This window comes from Aquarana catesbeiana, linkage group LG06, assembly GCF_042186555.1.
Source record: "Aquarana catesbeiana isolate 2022-GZ linkage group LG06, ASM4218655v1, whole genome shotgun sequence".
Taxonomy (NCBI): domain Eukaryota; kingdom Metazoa; phylum Chordata; class Amphibia; order Anura; family Ranidae; genus Aquarana; species Aquarana catesbeiana.
This window is the reverse complement of record NC_133329.1, coordinates 403,760,106-403,780,018: the sequence shown is the minus strand read 5'-3', so window position 1 is coordinate 403,780,018 and position 19,913 is coordinate 403,760,106. Positions and strand designations below refer to the sequence as shown.

General features: G+C 44.6%; 1 protein-coding gene across 2 annotated transcripts in view; it reads right to left on the bottom strand.

Moving 5' to 3' along the window:
* Positions 1 to 19,913, bottom strand: part of LOC141147244 (contactin-associated protein-like 5) — a 514,695-nt gene that overhangs the window by 90,714 nt on the left and 404,068 nt on the right. For both annotated transcript variants that reach the window (XM_073634437.1, XM_073634436.1), the window contains exons 15-16: positions 14,664 to 14,791; positions 12,270 to 12,440 (exon numbers count right to left, since the gene is read on the bottom strand). In XM_073634437.1, coding sequence (XP_073490538.1) covers positions 12,270 to 12,440; positions 14,664 to 14,791 — 299 coding nt within the window. The remainder of the gene's footprint in view (positions 1 to 12,269; positions 12,441 to 14,663; positions 14,792 to 19,913) is intronic.

Here is a 19,913-nt window from a genome sequence, read left to right as displayed (position 1 = left end):
TAGTGGGGTGCGTCCTGTTCACAGTGTTCAGCTAAACCTGCAAGTTAGTGGGGTGCGTCCTGTTCACAGTGTTCAGCTAAACCTACAAGTTAGTGGGGTGCGTCCTGTTCACGGTGTTCAGCTAAACCTACAAGTTAGTGGGGTGCGTCCACCTCACAGTGTTCAGCTAAAGCTACCTGTAGAAGGTTGGTGGTGTTCTCATACTACAGGCAGGCAGTTGATTTTGGTAGCTGCAGTATCAGTACATATATATATATATATATATATATATATATATATATATATATATCCTAGCTTAGTGCAGCTACAGGCCATTAGTATGTCTGGAAGGCCAAGAAGGAGAGGTAGACAGTCACAAGCCAATAAGAGAGGGCAAGCAGGCTCTGTGTCTAGTGCTGGTCGTGGAGACGGTGCATCCTCATCAGCACGTGGCCGTGGGACACGCTTGGCCTTTTTTTTCGGCAGCTGGCCGTGTTGAGTCGCAACATGCGGAAGACTTGGTCGAGTGGATGACCAAGCCGTCCTCATCCTCCTCATCCTCTCTCACCCATGCCCAGGGTACTTTGTCTGGCAAAGCAGCGGCCTCTTCCCTCGGCTCAATGTCATCAGTGACTCCTTCCCTAGCCCCACCATGTCCTCCTGAGGAGTCCCTCGAACTGTTTGACCACAGTATTGGGTACATGCTCCAGGAGGATGCCCAGCGTTTGGAAGGCTCTGATGATGATACTGAGCTCGATGAAGGCAGTAACATGAGCACGGACAGAGGGGGTGTCCAAGAAGGACAGCAATCTGGCAGTCATGCTCCCGCTGCTGCAGCATACTGCCAGGTTTGCTCCAGTGATGAGGAGGGAGGGGATGATGAGGTCACTGACTCAACGTGGGTGCCTGATAGGAGAGAGGAGGAGGAGGAGGAGGTGGCACATCATAAGGGCAGCACATTGACTGCATCACACCCCAAAGCTCCACATGTGCAGGGCGCTGCAGTCTCTGCGCGTTATTCAAAAAGTTCTTTGGTGTGGGCCTTTTTGAGACGAGTGCATCAGATCGCACCGCTGCTATTTGCAACATATGTCTCAAGCGTATCTCGCGTGGCCAAAACATCTCCCGCTTGGGTACCACATGCTTGACCAGACATATGTTGACCTGCCATGCAGTTCGTTGGCAAGCGTATCTAAAAGACCCACACCAAAGAACAAAGAGGACCTCTCCTTGCTCCTCATCAGCTGAGATTTCCAACCCCACTATACCTTCAGTCCTCTCTGAGACCTGCACTGAGAGGAATGAAGGTGTAGAATTAGATTTGTCACAGTCAAGTACTTGTGGGCAATCTGCTTTTGGTACACCGACGTCAGATTGTACCAGGCAAATTTCCCTGCCCCAGCTGCTGCACCGCCGAAAGAAGTTTGCTCCCAGCCATCCACATGCCCAGCGGTTGAATGCTAGCTTGGCAAAATTGCTAGCACTTCAACTGCTGCCTTTTCAGTTGGTAGACTCTGCCCCCTTCCGTGAGTTTGTGGAATGTGCGGTTCCTCAGTGGCAGGTACCCAAACGCCACTTTTTCTCACGGAAGGCGATTCCGGCTCTCTACCGGCATGTGGAAGGTAATGTCCATGCCTCGCTGGACAGGGCGGTCAGCAGTAAGGTGCATATTACCGCTGACTCATGGTCCAGCAGGCATGGACAGGGACGTTACCTAAGTTTCACGGCGCATTGGGTGACTCTGCTGGCAGCTGGGAAGGATGCAGGACAAGGTGCAGTAGTGTTGGAGGTTGTTCCGCCACCACGCCTCCAAAATGCTAATGATTGTGACACACCTCTCTCCTCCACCCCCTCCTCTTATTCTTCCTCCATGGCCTCTTCCTGTGCTTTGTCCTTGGAACCAGCGGTGCTCCGTAGCCGTTCAAGGGGCTACGCAAGTACGCAGGCCAAAAGATGCCATGCGGTGCTTGAGCTGGTGTGCTTGGGGGACAGGAGCCACACTGGGGCAGAGGTTCTGTCAGCTCTGCAGGGGCAGGTTCAGAGGTGGTTGACGCCACGCCAACTTAAGGCAGGAATGGTGGTTTGCGACAATGGGACCAACCTCCTCTCTGCCCTCCGACAGGGACAAATGACCCATGTGCCCTGTTTGGCTCACGTCCTTAACTTGGTGGTGCAGCGGTTCTTGGGCAGGCTTACAGGATGTCCTGAGGCAGGCCAGGAAAGTCTGTGTGCATTTCCGCCGGTCATATAATGCCAGTGCTCGGCTGACGGACCTCCAAAAGGAGTTTAACCTGCCCAAGAACCGCCTAATCTGTGACATGCCCACCAGGTGGAACTCAACGTTGGCCATGCTGCAGTGGCTGCACACGCAGCAGAGGGCCATCAATGAGTACCTGTGCGACTATGGCACCAGGACAGGGTCAGGGGAGCTTGTTTTTTTTCCCCACGCCAGTGGGCCATGATCAGGGATGCATGCACTGTCCTGTCATCATTTGAGGAGGCCACGAGGATGGTGAGCAGTGACAGTGCATGCATCAGTGACACTGTCCCCCTTGTCCACCTGTTGGAGCACACGCTGCGTGGAATAATGGACAGGGCACTTGAGGCAGAACAGAGGCAGGAAGAGGAGGACTTCCTTAGCTCTCAAGGCCCCCTTTATCCAGACAGTGTTCCTGCGTGCCCGCCGATCACACAGGAAGAGGACGAGGAGGAGGAGGAAGATTGTGTCAGTATGGAGGTGGAGCCTGGCACTCAGCATCAGCAGCAGTCTTTAAGGGATCAGTCCCAAGAAACACATGGACTTGTACGTGGCTGGGAGGAGGTGGCTGCGGACCATGTCGTCCTTAGTGACCCAGAGGACTCCGGACCGAATGCCTCAGCAAACCTACGCTGCATGGCCTCCCTGATCCTGCAAAGCCTGCGTAAGGATCCTCGTATTCGTGGTATCAAGGAGAAGGACCAATACTGGCTGGCAACCCTCCTTGATCCACGTTACAAGGGTAAGGTTGCGGACCTTATCTTGCCATCGCAGAGGGAGCAGAGGATGAAACATCTTCGGGAGGCCTTGCAGAAAGGTCTGTGCAACGCGTTCCCAGAGACTGGGAGGTTACAAACTCCTGTTTCTGGACAACGTGTTGCTGAGGCTTCGATCAGTCAAAGAAGGAGCGGTGGAGAAGGTGACCGTCTGACCGATGCGTTCAGACAATTTTTTGGTCTGCAGCCCCAAGGTATGATCGGTTCCAGCAACCATCGCCAGCGTCTGTTTTACATGGAGCAGGAATACCTAGGGGCAAGATCAGACTTGGACATCTTTCCCACCGAAAATCCTCTGGGTTACTGGGTCTTGAGGATGGATCACTGGCCAGAGCTTGCACAGTATGCAATTGAGCTACTGGCCTGTCCTGCATCCAGCGTTCTTTCGGAAAGCACATTCAGTGCTGCTGGAGGCGTGGTAACCGATCACAGGGTGCGTCTGTCCACCGACTCGGTCGATCGACTGACCTTCATAAAAATGAATCAGTCTTGGATCACCAACAGCTACCAAGCACCTGATGCTGATGTAACCGAATAATTTTTTTTGAAATCTCAGATCCCTTCAAAGACTGCCTATGCTGATGCTGAGTGACTATCCCTGAGTAATTATCCTCTTCCTCCTCAATCATCACGCTGATAGCTTGTAAGAACATTTTTGGTTCTGGGCGCCACCACCAGTGCCTAAGGCACAATTTTTCTGCCCCTGTTTCACAGTGGCGTGTAATTACAATTTTTGATGCAATACTTTGCAGCAGGGCTCGTTCCTGCATTCCAACTAGAGTGTCTGTGAGGGGTTGCAGTGTTGTGGCACCAGCACCAGTGCCTAAGGCCCAATTTTTCTGCCCCTGTTTAACAGGGGCGTGTAATTACAATTTTTGATGCAATACTTTGCAGCAGGGCTCGTTCCTGCGTTCCAACTAAAGTGTCTGTGAGGGGTTGCAGTGTTGTGGCACCAGCACCACCACCACCACAGGCCCAATTTTTCTGCCCCTGTTCAACAGGGGCATGTAATTACAATTCTTGATCTAATATTTCACAGCAGGGCCCATTTCTGCACCCACCAAGAGCGAGTGAGGACTTACAGAGTTGTGGCACCAGCACCACCACCACCACCACCAAAGGCCCAGTTTTTCTGCCCCTGTTCAACAGGGGCATGTAATTACAATTCTTGATCTAATATTTCACAGCAGGGCCCTGTGAGGGCTTACAGTGTTGTGGCCACAACAACACCTAAGGCCCAAATTTCTGCTGAGTATATAGGGCAGGCCCCTACTTTCAAACAACTAACTTACAAACGACTCCTACTTGCAAACGGAAGGAGACAACAGGAAGTGAGATGAAATCTACCCCTAGGAAGGGAAATTCTCTCCTGTAAGAGTTAATATGGGAAAAACATTTCTCCTTTCCACTGATGCTTTCCAATCCTTGTTCCACAAAAAACGCCAAATTCTCAAAAACATTTGTCATTGGGACAAAAAGTGAGGTGAAATCTTCTAAAGAGTAGGAAAGACAGCAAAACAAATGTCACAGGGGTGATAACCCTTCCCTATGTTTCCAAAAAGCTTAAAAAAGATATTTTGGCTGGAGCTAAACACGTTAAAAATGTACCCGTTCAAAATGACAAACAGATTCTACTTAACAACAAACCTACAGTCCCTGTCTTGTTTGCACCGCCTGTATACTGCTGTTCAGAGTATATAGGGCCTGGTGGCCCCACACCTTTCCTTATTTTAATTTGGGTGCGGGGTTCCCCTTAATATCCATACAAGACCCAAAGGCCTGGTAATGGACTGGGGGGTCTCACTGATTTTCATCCATATTGCCAGGACATTACATTAAACCCGCAAGCAGTTTTAAATGAGATTTTTTCCTTTAAAAATGACATTTGGTGCAGGGACTGTTCTAAACATGGGAAACACGCGCCACTTTACAGGCATACTATAGACACCCCCCAGGTACGATATTTAAAGGAATATTTCACTTTTTTTTTTTTTTACTTTAAGCATCATTAAAATCACTGCTCCCGAAAAAACGGCCGTTTTTAAAAGTTTTTTTTGCATTGATACATGTCCCCTGGGGTAGGACCCGGGTCCCCAAACCCTTTTTAGGACAATACCATGCAAATTAGGCTTTAAAATGAGCACTTTTGATTTCGAACGTTCGAGTCCCATAGACGTCAATGCGAACTTTCGGTCCGTTCGCAGGTTCTGGTGCGAACCGAACCGGGGGGTGTTCGGCTCATCCCTAGTGGTCATACTGATATGTTAGGTAAATGCTTGTATTGTGGTGTCTGTTCCCAACATGTTTCGCCAATGATGGCTTCCTCAGGGGACTAGAAGACCACTATTGATTAATGGACTGAGCAATCACCAACAGACTCCCGCCTAACCACCAGCAAAAAAAACAAAAACTGGAGAGTGGGCACTGCGTGACCACAGGAGACATATAAGGACTAAGATAATATAGCTAAAGCTGTGGGTTAAGCCGAGAGCACCTGGACCAGAAACCACTGCCGCAAATCAGTATGCAGCAGTGGTGTGACCTTGTCCAAATAGCCCTCGGAGTCCAGCCCTGGCTGGCGTGGCAGTGCTGGCGGTTAGGTGGGAGACTGTTGGTGATTGCTCGGTCCATTAATCAATAGTGGCCTTCAAGTCCCCTGAGGAAGCCATCATTGGCGAAACATGTCAGGAACAGACACCACAATACGAGCATTTACTTAAAGCGGAGTTCCAGGCTTTTTTTTGCTTATTAAAAAATCAGCAGTTACAAAAAGTTTAGCTGCTGACTTTTAATAAACAGACACTTACCTGTTCCACGGTCCAGCGATGCGGCCGCACGGAGCCTCACTCCTCTCCCCCTCCTCTCCTCGGCGCCTCCACTGAAACTATGGGCACCCGGCCGTGACAGCTTGCGGCTTCACGGCCGGGCGCGTGCTGTGCATGCGCTAGACGCGCTGCGCTCTCCTAGTGGACAGGCATTTTTCTGGGACCTGTCACGTGTCCCAGAATATTGCCGAGAGGGAGGGTCCGCCTAGCGGGAGAGGAGGAGTCACCTAGGCGGCCCGTAGGTGGAAGCAGGAAGTGGGACAGGAAGTCCCACTCAAAACTAAGCACCCCCCAAAAAAAAAAACAATTACATGCCAAATGTGGCATGTAAGGGGCGAGAAGTGCTTAAAGCGGAAGTTCCACTCTTGGGTGGAACTCCACTTTAACATATCAGTATGATCACATTATGGACATGTGTATTTTAACCTTGTTCTTTTCAAATGATCAACAATCTATCAATAAAAGTTTTTAAATTTTACACCTTGATGGACATTGCCATTGGCTTGTTCCTTGCTTTGATCTCTGAGGAGTGATCTTCTTTTAACCCTTGATTCCTGCATTAGCACACCACAACCCTAACCTTTGCAGGGTGGCCCTATTCACTTTAATGCTCTACGAAAGGGACAGGGGGTATAACTCTTGCTGTGACCATGGCATGTTTACACTCCCGGGTGCTGCCTCTCCAGCTAAAGGAGATAGCAGTTTGAAAAACAGAACAAAAAGTTTGAAAAAATATGTTTCTGTTATACAATTTTGCAAATAAATAATCTTTCTTCATAAATTTAGGCCAGAATGTATTTTGCAAAATTTTTTTGGTAAAAATAAACCAAAACAGTGTACACAACTGAGTCTGTAGGAAAGTTATAGAGTCTACAAACTATGTATCTACATTATATATATATATATATATATATATATATATATATATATATATATATATATATATATATATATATGACATTTTATCAATCCAGATGTACTGACGGTCTCATATCATTTCTTGCGGCCTGAAAATGCCAGGACAGTACAAATATCCCCCAAATTACCCCTTTTTGGAAAGTAGACATTCCAAGGTAATTATTAAGAGTTATGGTAAAAATTTTAAAGTTTAAAGCAATTTTTTGCCACAATTTTCTGGAAAATTAAGAAAGTTTTTTTTTTCATTGTCATTTCTCACACACAGCATAGGCATACTTATAATTACTCCCCACATTCTGCTACCCCTCCTGAGTACGGGGATACCACATGTGTGATACTTTTCACATTCTAGATGCATAGAGAGGCCAAAAGCCAAGGAGCTCCTTCAGGCACTCCAGGGATTTAAATCACACATCTAATTTCCTCACAACCTAAAACTATTTTGGAGACCCTGGAGCACCAAGACAGTGGAAACACCCACCAAATTACCCCATTTTGGAACAAAACCCGCCAAGGTATTTTCTGAAAAGAATAGTGGGGTTGATTTACTAAAATTGGAGAGTGCAAAACCTGGTGCAGCTGTGCATAGTAGCCAATCAGCTTCTAATTTTAGCTTGTTCAATTAAGCTTTGACAATAAAACCTGGAAGCTGACTGTTTTCTATGCAGAGCTGCACCAGATTTTGCACTCTCCAGTGTTAGTAAATCAACCCCAGTGAGACTTTTGAAAATGTAACTTTTTGCCACAAGTCTTTGGAAAATGCATGAAAAACCGCACCCATGAACACATTCTGCTTCTCCTCCCGTCTATGGTGATACCACATGCGTGAGAAATTTTCACAGCCTAGCCAGGGGTTCAAAATTCAAGGAGCACCTTCAGGAGTTCCAGGGCCATAAATTACGAATCTAATTTCCTGACTACCTATTACATGGAGGCCCTGAAGAACCAGAACATTGGAAACACTGACAAAATGACAGCAATTTGGAAAGCAAACACCTCAAGCTATCTTCTAAAGCAATGGTGAGTCTTTCAAAGAGTTCATTTTTTTGTCACAAGCTTGTGGAAAATGCGGAATGAATATGAAAATGCAACTTATTACATAAAGATGTCAGTCAATAAGATATTTCTAACACACAGTATAAGCACACTTAGAATTGCACCCCAAAACACATTCCCCTATTCCTCCCATCTATGGCAATACCACATGCAACATTTTCACAGCCTAGCCACATAGAAGGGCCCAAAATCTAAGGAAGTTTCAGGGCTATAAATTACAAATCAAATTTCCTGACTACCTATCACATTTTTGGAGGCCCTGAAGAACCAGGACAATGCTATTGTTGAGCTCTCCTTTGAGAATGCCAGTTCCTTGAAGGTCAATGCTTCCCGACTCCCCGACCTTAAACAAATACAGAGATAAGGAATTCTGACCCTCATTTACAAGATGCTTGTTCCAGTTTGGTATCTCAAAAATGAAGCAGTCGCTTTAAGAAAACTGTTTTGGTTATGGATTGCAGAATTGCTGTTATGCGCATTCCCAAAGCTGCTAAACTTTTTTCTGCTCCCCTCTCAAAATCCAAAGATTTTAATATTATTATTATTATCTTTTTTTTTTAAAAAACGTCTTCAACTCCGGCTGCGAATAAAAAGCTGCCCATGGGCTCTTAAGCTCATTAAACAAATAATACATTTGGAGAAAGCTAATTGCTTCCTAATGAGGTTTGATATAATGATAACTGCACATCAAAGTCCAATTCAATTGGTTTTTCATTTTTGTGGACATAACATTTTAAATAAAATAAACAGCCAAAAATGAGAGTGATAATTGCTGATTGTGACTGGAGATAAGAGGAAACTCAGCACAAAGCCAAAAATAAATACAAAGTCAGAGAAGTTTGGTGTGACTTTCGCTTGTCGTTAGTGAAGTGCTATTTTATGTAGACGGTGCGGATGGGTTCTATAGCCCGGAGGGGCTTTTTCTCACACGACTCTTGAGAGGCGCGCTGTCCTGGATACTCAGAATGGATGTAAAGAGTCGGGTGCAATGCAGTTAAAGTTAGAGAGGATTCACCTAATGATTGCAGCAACTTCTCCGCCCTCCGGTCATATTAGGATGCAGCCTAAGTTGCATTCTAATGCAAAACAACATCCATAAAATGGATACTAACAATGATACTTTGGCAGAGAGCACCTAATGTAATTCTGTAAAATGTGATAGAGGATGAATGCGTCTGAAACTAAAGCACTGCACCTTAAGATTTGAGTCAAGATTATTTCAAAGACAAATGTTTAACAGAAGCCAATATGCTTTGGGTTCAAGCTCTCCCCCCTTCATCAGGGCTTGAGGAAACAAGAACCAAAGCAGTCAGGACCCGGATCTGAACCTGCAACCTATGCTGTGTCTGGCAGTATCTCTTCTTGCTGAGCCACCTGAGATGCCAGACATTGCCCTGTCTGATTCCTTAGACAAGCACGCCTTGTGTCTTTGTTTCTCTTGAACCCTGAACCCCTTGCTTCTCCCTTTTTTTTTTAGGTAAAAATAACAAACATGTTATACTTACCTGCTCTGTGTAATGGAATTGCACAGAGCAGCCCAGATCCTCCTCTTCCCGGGTCCCTCTTTGGATCTCCTGGCCCTTCCCTCCCGTTGAGTGCCTCCACAGCAAGCAGCTTGCCATGGAGAGTACCCGAGCCGAGCCATAGCTCCCTATGTCCATTCAAACATGGAGCCACGGCCCCGCCCCTTTCTCCCCTCATTGGCTGACTGGCTTTGATTGACAGCAGCGGGAGCCAATGGTGCCACACTGCTGTCTCAGCCAATGAGGAGGGGAGGAGGGGCCAGCTGAGTATCTCGTGCAACATCAATGGATCTAGAGGGGGCTCAGGTAAGTATCAGAGGGGGGCTGCTGCACACAGAAGGCTTTTTATCTTAATGTATAGAATGCATTAAGATTAAAAAAAAAAAAACTTCTGCCTTTACAATCACTTTAAGCCATGCCTTTGCACTTCCTGTTTGCCAGATTATTGTACTCTCTTGAGCCAATATCTCACTGTTTAACAGAGGAAATAGGGAGTCCGCGCTAATGGGTGTAATTAGAAGCCTAGGTGGGAAGTATATTCCTAAATTGATAGACTGCTGCCCTCACATACGCTGACTCCACAGGGGGTGGAATGAGCGGAAAAAAGTGAAAAAAGAAAAGTGTGTGAGTGTGGCGCTGTCCCAAAGTTGCAGAAGAAATGTCTGCATATATACAGTTTTATCAAAAGTGTCACGTGTGTATTCCTTTAAGTGAAATATGTATGGCAGTTATTACCACTCCTGTGGGTTAAAGTGACTGGTGATTTAAACATGAGAAGCATAATGAGTGCAATAAATCGCATCCAAGGTGTCTAGTGCTATATTCCCTCAAAAGGAAAAAACAGTATTAACCACTGCTAAGAGCATGAAGCGGTCTGTGTCTAAACACTAGAAAACACAAAGTTGCAATAAATACATCACACGTGACATGCAAAAAATTCTAAAGTGTCTAGTGCTAAATAAATAAATATTAAAATGTTGTTCTACAAACGTTGCAAATAACAAAGTGACAAGTGCCCTATGAAGAGGTCACTCTGAAAAGTGCTAAACACACGTGCCATGCAAATGGTTCTATGATAGTAAACAGTTCATATGGGTAAGTCCCCGGTGCACTATAAGTGAAAAAAGGCGTCCTTTGTGGGATTCCTCAAAGCATACAACAGGTGTTAATCCAGTGCTGGTGTCTCGCGTTGTGATTGTGCAGAGACTCACCAGCTGTATATCCCCTGCAGGGGTAACGAGTAGTCACAGTATGTGCCACTGTGCAGCAGTGCTTGGCAAGACCAGGACCAGGATGATATCATAAGGACATAAGAAGAAAGGATTCCATAGTGTGAAACCGTTTAAAACCACTATTTATTAGGTCAGATAAAAAGGGTACTCACATTGTAATGGAAAAAATGAGCGGTGTACAATGCTTACAAAGATGTTCCTAAGCGTCAGCTTTGCAGGGAGATGTCAGCAAGGCATTCAGTCAAAGGCCACGCCCTACGTACGTTTCGTCACTCGGACTTCTACGGGAGCGTCTACGGGACGCTCCCGTAGAAGTCCGAGTGACGAAACGTACGTAGGGCGTGGCCTTTGACTGAATGCCTTGCTGACATCTCCCTGCAAAGCTGACGCTTAGAAACATCTTTGTAAGCATTGTACACCGCTCATTTTTTCCATTACAATGTGAGTACCCTTTTTATCTGACCTAATAAATAGTGGTTTTAAACGGTTTCACACTATGGAATCCTTTCTTCTTATGTCCTTATGATATCATCCTGGTCCTGGTCTTGCCAAGCACTGCTGCACAGTGGCACATACTGTGACTACTCGTTACCCCTGCAGGGGATATACAGCTGGTGAGTCTCTGCACAATCACAACGCGAGACACCAGCACTGGATTAACACCTGTTGTATGCTTTGAGGAATCCCACAAAGGACGCCTTTTTTCACTTATAGTGCACCGGGGACTTACCCATATGAACTGTTTACTATCATAGAACCATTTGCATGGCACGTGTGTTTAGCACTTTTCAGAGTGACCTCTTCATAGGGCACTTGTCACTTTGTTATTTGCAACGTTTGTAGAACAACATTTTAATATTTATTTATTTAGCACTAGACACTTTAGAATTTTTTGCATGTCACGTGTGATGTATTTATTGCAACTTTGTGTTTTCTAGTGTTTAGACACAGACCGCTTCATGCTCTTAGCAGTGGTTAATACTGTTTTTTCCTTTTGAGGGAATATAGCACTAGACACCTTGGATGCGATTTATTGCACTCATTATGCTTCTCATGTTTAAATCACCAGTCACTTTAACCCACAGGAGTGGTAATAACTGCCATACATATTTCACTTAAAGGAATACACACGTGACACTTTTGATAAAACTGTATATATGCAGACATTTCTTCTGCAACTTTGGGACAGCGCCACACTCACACACTTTTCTTTTTTCACAATATCTCACTGTTGTCACTCTGCTGTCCGTATCTTCGCTACCATTCGTTATCGACCTTTGGGCTTGTTCCTCGAATGTGCTTCCACTTGACCCCAACCTCCAACAGGTTATTATGACCTTTGGCTTAATCCTGACTATGCTTCTGCTTGATCCCTACCTTTATTATCTGCTCACCTCCTGATAGGGCGATCCTGAGGACCGTGACCTGGTACTAACAAATCTCATCTCCACTATCAGGAGCTCTGATGAACAAGAGTTTGTGCTTTGACCCCACACCACCGGTGAGCCTTCCTTATCCATCAGGGTTACCTGCTTGTATACCTATCCTGCTGGTAGGTGGGAGCCTCTATACTGCTATAGCTACTGGTCTCCGAGCCTGACCCCTGAATGGGAAGTTTAATTAGAGTTACATTTAGTAAGATTTACCAATATATAGAAAACGTATATACAATACTGTATGTTTGTAAATTTTTAAAGACTTACAGGCTAACTCGAGTCTTATGAAGTCTTTCACCCCCAGGCTTTCCAGGAAGACCCCAGAGCTGCTGCTGGTTTTGAAGAAGAAGGAGATGTCGGTGCTGAAGTCAGAGTGGAAAGTAGTAAAGTAAAGGTAGGACACGATGGGGCTGAAAGATGCAGAATTCCAAAAATTCCCTGCAAGAGCCAAAAACAAAAAAATAAATTATATCTTTAACATTATTGACTAACAAATTAAGAGACAATTATATACAGATTGAATTCCGAAGCCTGACTGAAGAACTCACAGAGATGGCACCATCCTATGTTGCCTAGGACATTGCTAAGACACTTCCAGTCGATTCAAACCCCCCTCCCCCTTGTTACAGTAGCTGTGAGCTCAACAATGCCGTAATGGAAGAGAAAGTGGACCACACATGTGTGAGGGTTCGAGAGCTCGCTCCTATGGTGGTGTAGATGAGCAGTATGGGCTGGGAGTGTCTTAGCAATGTCCCAGCAAAAAGACAGGACAGGATGATGGTGATGATGTCATCTCTGGGAGTTTTTCAGACTTTGGAAGGTGTGTTAATTGTCTATACCTATAGCAAGGGTATTATCCAACTTTAGTTAAAGTTGACTTCCCCCCAAAAATAGATTTTCTGCTTATCTGCTCCCCCCCTCTCCCCCCTCTCTGGTGCCACATTTGGCACCTTTCAGGGGGAGGGGAGAACAGGTACCTGTGTTTGACAGGTACCTTCCCCACTTCCGGGATACTGTGCCGTGGCGCCCTCCCTTGGAATCAACCCCACTCCTCCTTTTTCCGCCACCGGCCAATTAGAAAGCGCAGCGCGCATGTGCAGTAGGAATCCAGCTGAAAGGCTTCACTGCCGATTTTCCTTATGACAAATGGTGGCAGCAGCACCCGACAGCCGAGACCAGAAATTTGGCTGAGGTGCCGACATTGCGGGCTCCCTGGACATGTTAGTGTCCATATACAGTGGAACCTTGGATTACGAGCATAATTCATTCCAGGAGAATGCTTGTAATCCAAAGCACTCGCATATCAAAATTAGTTTCCCCATAGAAGTCAATGGAAACTAAGATAATTCGTTCCACATTGACTTATATTACATGCAATACTGCATGTGACCAGAGGTGGGGGGGGACAGCTCGGCTGAACTCGGAAAGGCTAGGGAATGGAGTATTTCCGAGTATTTCCGAGCGGTTCCGAGTGATTCCGAGTATTTACGTTCCGAGTGTCCCCGGCGCCCCAGCACCTCTGGCCAAATGCAGTACTGCACACCCCATTAGCTTGAATTCTGCTCGTTTTGGGAGACAACACTCGCAAACCGAGTCAGGATTTTAAAAAAAAAGTTGCTCGTCTTTCAAAACGCTCGTTAACCATCTTACTCGTAAACCAGGGTTCCACTGTATTAGAAGTAAGCAGCTGCAGTATTTGTAGTATTTGTAATTTTTTTTTTCCCCAGGTAGAACTCCCCTTTAAAGCTGCACAGTTTGTTTTTATCAACAGGAGCCCCTTACCTGCAAAGGCAATTTTTTGGTAAAAGTGATTTAACCCTATAAGCCTAATCAGGACGAGATGCGACTGATGGGTGACACGTAGAGATTTCTGCAACAAAGCCCAATCGGGGTAAAATGTAAGGAATGAATGTTGTAGAGATCTGTACATCTAAGGCCGGACATACAAGGGTCAAATTCCAAAAGCATTTTTTTTTCGAAAATCTTATCCAAGAAATTTAATTAGAACTTCGCATCATTCGTGCGGCCATCTAATTTATGTGATCGGCATGTTGGGAATTTTTTGAAAAAAGAAACGATTTTCTAATCAACGATGAAGAAAAGAAAATTCCAGGAAAGAAAAGACAATTCCCGGGAAGAAAAGAAGATTCCTGACCACGAAAATTATTTTCTGTAGCAACATGAGGTGAAATTGAAGGCTTGATTGGCCGAATTTCGCAATCAATGGTGGCATCATCAAATCAAAAAAATTTCTGATTTTGGAAAGTGAATGGCCTGCATAAGCCTAATTGGGGAGAAATGCGTCAGTTTGTGTGGCTACGGGAGGGGGCCTAACAGTTATCAGACTTGCAATAACATTTTTTGGAAGAGTGGCCATTTGGAAGAGTGTGTGGCCGTTTGGACATGGATTTTCCGGTGTAATGGAGCAAGGATGGGCTCTTACAGCCGACACCTGTCAATTCCCAGATTGGGGAGGAAGAGTTGAGTTTGGAGTGGCGCTCAATATAGTGGGTGCTGCAATATGCCCAATTGTTATTTTTTATACAAACGTTCTGGTCCATGGTGGATTCATCACCAATTCCATTAGCCAGATCTTGAAGTCTGAAGCCAAAGAATTATGCCAAAGATGTAGACTGAAAGAAAAAAAATGGATCTACTCACTGTCTCCATAGCACCGCAAAGGACCAATTTTCCAGGCCACCTCTGAACCTGATCTGTTGGTGTCGGTGATCACAATCTGAGAGACTGGCAGGTGTTCTTTGAAGGTTAAGAATCCCGTGTCATTCATCCTAAAAACAGAAAAGTGATAATACGTGGCCATGTTAGATCAATGATGTCATTAGCAGCACCCCCCCTACCTTGGTGTACATGAAGCTGCATGGCAGGGAACGCCCCCTGATGGGGCAGATAGGATCGGCATAGACAGCTTCCTTTTGGGTACAGACCAAACAAGCTCATCTTTACTGAGAAGAACCACCCACCACCAGAGAAGGTCCAAAGAGGGAAGAGGACCTTTCATGTCATGTAACCGGCCTGAAGGTATCTGGAAAAAGTTTTGGGATGTGTCCTGGACAGAAGATATATTTCCTCACTATTTGGTAGACATGTGCAATTCTTTAGTTCCAAATTCATTTTTTAATGAATTTTGACAAATTTGCGAATTTCCAAATGTCCAAAATGTGGAAATTCGAAATTTCATAAATTCTAAAATTCAAAATTAGGAAATTCAAAAGTTTGGAAGAGAAAATCCAAAAATAAGAATGAAAAATCTGAACATTCAAAAGAATGAAAACCTTCAAATTCGAAAACCCGAAAATCTGAAATAATAACTAACTAATAATAATAATATTGGAATTAACTTTCAAATATGGCTGTTAGTGAACGTATTTGAACGAATTATCTGAAATAAAGAATGCCATATCTAAACGAAGGGAACATAACGATCTAATAATAATAAACAATAATAATAATAAAACCTTTTTATTATTAATTTGTTCCATTCCATTTGTTTGGATGCGGCATTCGTTATTTCGGATAATTCGTAACTTCGGATAAATTCGTATTCATTACGTTCACAAACAGCCAAATTTGAAAGGAAATTCCAATACCTATAATTTAATAGTTAGTTATTATTAGTTAGTTATTATTTCAAATTTTACTGATTTTCTTTCTTTTTTTTCAGATTTTCGGATTTTCGAATATCTGAATTTCCGAATTTTCGAATTCCGAAAATTCGGAAATTCGGAATTCGAAATTCGGAAATTTGAAAATTCAAAAATTCGAGAATTTGAAAATTCAGAAATTCGGAAATTCGAAAATTTGCAAATTCGAAATGCGGAAATGCGAAAATTCTGAAAATTTGCAAATTCGAAAATTTGGAAATTTGAAAATTCGGAAATGTGAAAATCCGAATTTCCGAATTCCAAATTTTGGAATTTCCAAATTTTCTAATTTCCGATAAAAGCAAAAAAACGAAAGAAACAAAAACGAAAATGAACAAATTTTTTGTCTTTACACATGTCTACTATTTGGGTTGTGGTCCCTTTAAGGGAGAGTCCAAGAGACATTTTTTAGTACTCAAGGAATGGGTGAGAGGTTTCCGGGGTAGTTCACCTGGAGAGGAGAGGACTGATTTCTAGTGCTCTCAGGATTGGTAAGTCCTTGTTTGGGACACGGAATTCGAAGGCTCAGAGAGACTTTGGGTGGAAAAGAACCTCCAACCCTAATTAACCGTTTGGTGACTGCCTCACATAGGAGTACAGAGGCAGAGAGGCTTTCCTGTACTGGATCACGTATCTAGCACGTGATCCAGCACTCCTGGGTAGGGGGCGTGCGCGCGTGCACCCTCTGCGTCGGCTGTGCTGTGATTAGTCACACCACAAGCCGATCAGCAGGTGACAGCCAATGATTGACTGCCAGCACCCACTAATCGGTAAGAAGGAAGACAGGACAGAGCTCAGTCAATGTCAACAATGCAGAGCTCTGTCCTATCAGTGAGGATGTGCCAGATTTTGTTTTCCTGCACAGCAGGGAATAAAAACCGGCACATCCTTTAGTAAAAGCACCTCACACAATACACACATAAACACTGGCTAGGCCCAATTACTGTCAATTACTGTAAACATCCCTTGTGACAGTAATAGGTGGTGACAGGTAGACCCTGGATCCCTCCTTTGCACTTCAGAGTATTCAGATCGCCGTTTTCGGGGATTCTGAATACTGTATATTTTTTTTAAACCGGCGCCATTGGCAGCCGAGTAAACAGGAAGTGACGTCATGACGTTGCTTCCGTGTTTACAATTAGGAGGCTTACGGCTTCATTCCAGACTGTCACTAGCCGCCGGTGGAACGATCGGGCCTCCCAGTGGCGGGAGGCAGCGGGAGGGGGGGGCGTCCACTCCCGCTCCTCCGGTATAACAGCCGAGCGGCTTTTCGCCACATTGGTTGTTATCACTGGAAAGCCGATCGCCGGCTCTAAAAAACAGTACCAAGATGATGCCTGCAGCTGCGGGCATCATCCCGGTATAACCCCCGAAAGCCGAGTACGCACATCTGCGTACGCTCGGCAGCAAGGGGTTAAAGATTATAGACATTTCAAACCAATAAAAACATGGATAGCAATGGTGATGAATTCTCATTTAAGATTTGGATGGCCCGGCGCGTTTCAGGACACAATACGTCCCTTCGTCAGGGGATTTTTGGCAGGAATTGATCACACCAAAGCGCCAATCATGAGACTCACTGCCGGACCAATGACAGCAATCGCATCGCGAACGAACAACAATATGTCCAAAGGACACAGTTGTACCTGGAGGATCCCCACCTAATCACACAAGTCCAAACCCAATGGCACCAAGGGAAAATGCACAGACAGATAACGCCCCACGATGTTCCTAAGGTATCACCTTAGTATTCAGTCTCCATAGATACAAGTCCAGAGCAGAGCGAGGAGCTGAAGCAGCCAAGGATCAAAAACACAGACGTCACTCTTCAAGCTTACTGGTTTGTTAACTTGAAAATTAATCTTATCTGTGATAATTCACATAGTCAACAGGGGGTGATGAGAAGTATTATCCCGTTCCAGTGGTCCGGCGATGGATGCGCGTCCTCACCGCCCAGTGCAGTGTTTGCTTTACTCCTCCTAAGGGCCAGCTTAGAGTAGAGTGGTTCAGAGCTATGAGCGAGTGTGAACTGTCTGGCAACCAAAACACCAGTTGCTGAACTCCTGTGGCCTTTGCAGCATCCTGAGTCAGATGGGAACCCTAAACCCTGGTGTAGGATCAATGTACTGGTGGTGAGCCAATGTTTTGCTGAAGGAAGCTGTTTTTGTTTGATTGTTTTTGAATACACTGGGTGGGGATCACGACTTCCCATATTACAGTATGGGGAGTAAATACTGGTGGGAAAGGCTCCTAGAGGAAGGAGCAACTGGTTGGGGTGGTAGAAGAAGCCCAGAGATGGGCTTAAAGTTGGAAAACAGATGCTACAACCAGGGAATACATCTCCTTTTCATGTAAGGCCAAGTTTTATTTCCCTTGGTTAGTAAGCTTTGCATTTGCTCCATTTGACCTTCGGATACAGAGTGACTTGCAGATTTTGTGTCCCGCGGAGATGTCTGATATGCGGCCCGCCCGCTGACTATGAGGATTTACGGCGGTGAGGAACGTGCGTGTTGTCTGCCTTGTGTTCCCGTACAAGGACTGCTGTGATGCTAACAAGGGGAAAAGACAGAAGGGATTGATTGTTTGTTTTGCAATGGAACTTCACACCTCGGGGAAGACGGACGGATTTTGTAAGATTGCACTTCTCACAGCAAATGTCACTTTATCTGAAGCTGCATGAGACACTTAAAGCTGCTCACCTGGATCCCCCCTTCCCCTCTCATCAGCATGCTAATGACATTTTTAAGTAAAACATTTCCCTTTCCAATACATACACTATATTACCAAAAGTATTGGGACGCCTGCCTTTACACACACATGTCTTCAATGTCATCCCAGTCTTAGTCCGTAGGGTTCAATATTGAGTTGGCCCTCCCTTTGCAGCTATAACAGCTTCAACTCTTCTGGGAAGGCCGTCCACAAGGTTTAGGAGTGTGTCTATGGGAATGTTTGACCATTCTTCCAGAAGAGCATTTGTGAGGCCAGGCAAGTTCTGTGCAGGCCGGCCAGTCAAGTTCCTCCACCCCAAACTTGCTCATCCATGTCTTTATGGACCTTGCTTTGTGCACTGGTCCAAATCATTTGGTGGAGGGGGGATTATGGTGTGAGGTTGTTTTTATTAGGGGTTGGGCTTGGCCCCTTAGTTCCAGTGACGGGAACTCTTAAGGTGTCAGCATGCCAAGACATTTTGGACAATTTCATCCTCCCAACTTTGTGGGAACAGTTTGGGGATGGCTCCTTCCTGTTCCAACATGACTAAAGTCAGGACTGTGCAGGCCAGTCAAGTTCCTCCACCCCAAATTCGCTCATCCATGTCTTTATGGACCTTGCTTTGTGCACTGGTGGGCAGTCATGTTGGAACAGGAAGGGGCCATCCCCAAACTGTTCCCACAAAGTTGGAAGCATGAAATTGTCCAAAATGTCTTGGTATGCTGACGCCTTAAGAGTTCCTAAGGAGATAAGGTATTTTGACTAATAATAATATTTAGAAATTCGAAGATGTGCCCAGAATTTTTAAGGTGCTAAATTAGAACAAGATCATTTATAAAAAGTAGAAATTTATTCAAGCAATAAAAACAAACATACAAAAGGTAGATAATGATATTACACTACTAATGCATGTGCTGACTGATTTCATCTCTACATGTTTCGCCTTGGTAATTGGCTTCTTCAGGAGATTTAATTGATATCAGGCACAGTGAGCAGAAAAGTAGGACGAATCAACAGTCACAAACAACATCAGAAATATATTTCGTCCTACTTTTCTAAAAATTTTGTTTATTTCTAGTGCTCACTGTGCCTGATATCAAATAAATCTCCTGAAGAAGCCAATTATCAAGGCGAAACATGTAGAGGTGAAATCAGTCAGCACATGTATGAGTACTGTAATATCATTGTCTACCTTTTCTATGTTTGTTTTTATTGCTTGAATACATTTCTACTTTTTATAAATGATCTTGTTCTAATTTAGCACCTTAAAAATCCCAGACACATCTTCAAATTTCTAACCTTAAGCGTTCCCTTCACTGGACCCAGCCCCTGAAAAACAACCCCCACACCATAATCCCCCCTCCACCAAATGATTTGGACCAGTGCACAAAGCAAGACACGGAAGCGCAAAAATATAACTGTTTTTTGAATTTCGAAAAGAATAAATTAGAATTTGAACATAATAGAAAAAAAAAAGAATAGAACAGAAAATAAAATAAAAGAATAGAAAAGAAAAAGACAATAGAATAAAATGGAATGG